Source organism: Nicotiana tomentosiformis, chromosome 9, assembly GCF_000390325.3.
Source record: "Nicotiana tomentosiformis chromosome 9, ASM39032v3, whole genome shotgun sequence".
NCBI classification, from domain to species: Eukaryota; Viridiplantae; Streptophyta; class Magnoliopsida; order Solanales; family Solanaceae; genus Nicotiana; species Nicotiana tomentosiformis.
The window spans coordinates 20,792,677-20,795,853 of record NC_090820.1 but is presented as its reverse complement, the minus strand read 5'-3'; the positions used below and the strand labels follow the sequence as shown (position 1 = coordinate 20,795,853).

The 3,177-nt window shown below is 33.6% G+C and overlaps 1 protein-coding gene across 1 annotated transcript; it reads right to left on the bottom strand.

Moving 5' to 3' along the window:
* Window positions 1–578: 578 nt before the first annotated feature.
* LOC138898460 (uncharacterized) lies at window positions 579–1,729 on the bottom strand. Its single transcript, XM_070184529.1, has 3 exons — window positions 1,474–1,729; window positions 1,230–1,390; window positions 579–1,112 (listed from the first exon to the last, which is right to left on the bottom strand). Exons 1-3 carry the CDS (start codon window positions 1,727–1,729, stop codon window positions 579–581), a joined length of 951 nt encoding a protein of 316 aa, XP_070040630.1.
* Between the last annotated feature and the right edge of the window lie 1,448 nt (window positions 1,730–3,177).

Sequence of the window (3,177 nt, the reverse complement as noted above, 5' to 3'; positions counted from 1 at the left end):
GAAGCTAAAATAGATTTTGAAATGGAATCTCTTGCTTTTGGAAATGAAATTACATCATTACTAAACAGAGTTCTAGACTTAATACTAGTGGGTTCTAATAGGTAGGGTCCTTCTCTAACTTCACCAAAAGCTTGAGGACTCCTCATTGAAAGGCCCTGCAATAGACATCCACTAGATATAAGTAGGACAACATACTTGAATTGAACACAGAACTTATGAACATACAACAAATTGCATTTAAAATCTAGTACATAAAGCACAATGGTTAAAACATGACCCGGCAGAATAGAAATACTCCCTATATGAGTAACACTTACTTTGAAAGAATTAGGTAAACTGATGTTCAAAGGTACAGGGAGTGGAATTAAAAACAAGAAAGAGTTAGGATCAAAACACATGTGTTCTGATACTCCAGAATCAATTATCCATGTGTCTGATTTTAGGCTATTAAATGCTAAACCTGAGTATTTTAGAATAGTACCAGCAACTACATTGGCATTAATTCCTGAGCTTCCTATTTGTGCTGATTTTGTCTGCTTATATATCTGCATCATCTCTGCAATTTGTGCTTTGTTAAACTACTGTCCAAAACTATTGCTGTTGTTCTCACTATTCTGTCCTGTTACACTTACATCCTCATGTGTTGTCACCACATTTTTCTTGACTTGGTTCTGATAAGTTTTTGGGTTAGTGAACTCAAAATCATTTGGGAACTCAATTAGTCTGTAACAAGCCTCTTGTGTATGTCTTATCTTTCCACAATAGGTACAAGAAACATTGGGATTATGCTTCTTCTTCCCTTTGAATTTTTGTTGTGGTTTTGCAACCTTTTGAGTTGAATTGTTGAACCTTTGAGCTGCTATTGCCCTTCTTGGTGTCTGATTTCTGAACCTCTGATTACTCCTTCCATGTCTTGTTACCATGATAGTTGCAAATTCAACTAAAATTTGTGCATTATGATGTTTCCCCTGTCCAGGAACCATAAAAGAAGCAGAATTTGAGCTGAAATGTGCATTTGCATATACTTCTCTCTGATTTTTATTTTGCAAAAGGAGTGTATATGCAATATCCATACTAGGCAAAGGGCTCATCATAAGAATATTTCCTCTTGCCTGTGCATACACATCATTAAATCCCATCAAAAATTGAATCAGCCTTTGATATTCCAAGGACTTAGTTAACTTTGCCTTTCCCTCACACACACATACACATGAACAAGATATGATTACATTCAGTGCATCTAGTTCATCCCACTTAAGTTTAGTGAAGTATCTAGCAATGTCACTGTTACCTTGTACTAAACTTGATAACTCCTTTTGTAGGTGGTAAAGTTTGGCACTATTTGATTGCCAAACCTCTGCTCCAAGCTGTCCTAGAGTTCCTTTTATGTCTTGGAGTATATGACACTGTCAGCAATGTCCTTTGACAATGCATTTAAGATCCAAGATGTAACTATGTCATTGACACAACTACACTGCTCGTATTCAGCAGAGTTCATATCCGGAGACTTGCAAGCTCCATTGATGAAGCCAAGCCTTTTCTTGGCTGATAAAGATAGAAGAATAGATCTCTCCCATCCTTGATAACCTCTTCCATCAAACACAATGTTGACTAGAGTCATACCAGGTGAATCAGAGTTATTAAGGTGATAGGGATGATTGATGTCATATCCGACTGCCTTAGCAGCGTTGCTTGTTTCTGCAACTGTGATTTCAGCCAAATCAGACATTTTTCGTTACTGGAAGTTCAAGAATGAATTTGATGGTGAAAAACACTGTTGGATCGAGCTTATTGCTCTGATACCATGTAATAAATTGAAGAAGAGAGACTGCAGAATTAGAAAAATTTTCGTGGGGTATTATTCATCTGTTTGTACATGTATATATAGACTTGAATTTTGAATAAAAGAATAGAAAAAGAAAATACTAATTACACTTGTCCTATTCTAATATGTCTAACTATAACAGAAAAAATCTATCCTACCTACTAATATTCCCTCACGTGCTATTCATATGAGGGAAGAAGCTTCTAGTATTAAAATGATCCAACGATAGAGATTTGATCCATCATGGGCTTGATGTGTGGCTGTGATCCATTATAAATAATCAGCTACAACCAAATAAAATAGACCCGACACATTCATCCTAGGTTATATCGAACATAACCCTAGTTTGGCCGATCTTCATCTTCTCTTTCTCCTCTCTTCTGTTGACACTCTTTATCTCCATTGATTACCAAACTAAGGTGGGGTTTCGTCTTTCTAACACCCCCACCCCACGATGTATACATTTCTGGAAGTTGAAAAACCACAATTAGCCTCAAATCATAATTTGTATTGTTTCTGATGGTCTCATGGTTAATGTTACTTATATTAGTCGAAAATATTTTTCTCCCGTAACAACTATTAAGTGAAAAATAATCTAAGGAATTGGTTAAATTTGGAATAAGTTGAATTAGACCTAGTAATGATAACTTATCTAAAACCTAACAACTTGTGTTTCAAGATCACTCATATTAATTGTGATTTAATAACTTATACTACGAAAACATTCTCATTTATAACCCACACATAGTGCTACGGCTACCGAATTTTATTTATGGCAATTAAAACCAGACGATTGCTATGAAAAGCAATCAACCAAATCCTCTCGTTCCTCCTAGATCATATAAATAGTAAGGAAGGTGGAATGCCAAGAATAGGATAGTACCAAAATCTTGCTTATTAATTGAATATTAAAGCTTACGTTCTTACATTCAATTTCAAGAAGACAAACATGGCTAGCTGCTGCATACATTTTTATACAATATTCTAGAATGACATGTTATTTAAGGATGCTGTGAAAAATATGTTCTTAACATATTGCTTTATGTTTAACTCTTATGTTAGTATTTTTTTATGATTAATGTGCATTAGAAGGTTTTAATTTATACTTGAAAAGCGATGTGTTTTGATTACGCACAAAATTTGAATTTTTTTTTTTTTTTTTTTATAAAATATTTGTGGTATACAAATCATTATCATTAAAAGTAAAATACAAGGTTTAAAATTAAATTATTTTTAAAATATAAAAAAATAAAATTATTTTGTAAACAAGTTAAAAGAAAATAGTGTCATTTATATTTGGGATATAGGAGTAGCCAAAAGTAATACTTTTTGGATCAAAATACAAAACTGAC

Excerpts from the sequence above, each read along its gene's own strand:
- LOC138898460 (XM_070184529.1), bottom strand. The coding sequence starts at position 1,729 with ATGTCTGATTTGGCTGAAATCACAGTTGCAGAAACAAGCAACGCTGCT. Across the intron at positions 1,391-1,473 it reads CTCTGCTGAATACGAGCAGT|ACATAAAAGGAACTCTAGGA; the intron begins GTAGTTGTGTCA and ends ATATACTCCAAG. Across the intron at positions 1,113-1,229 it reads ATGAACTAGATGCACTGAAT|GCAAGAGGAAATATTCTTAT; the intron begins GTAATCATATCT and ends GTGTATGCACAG.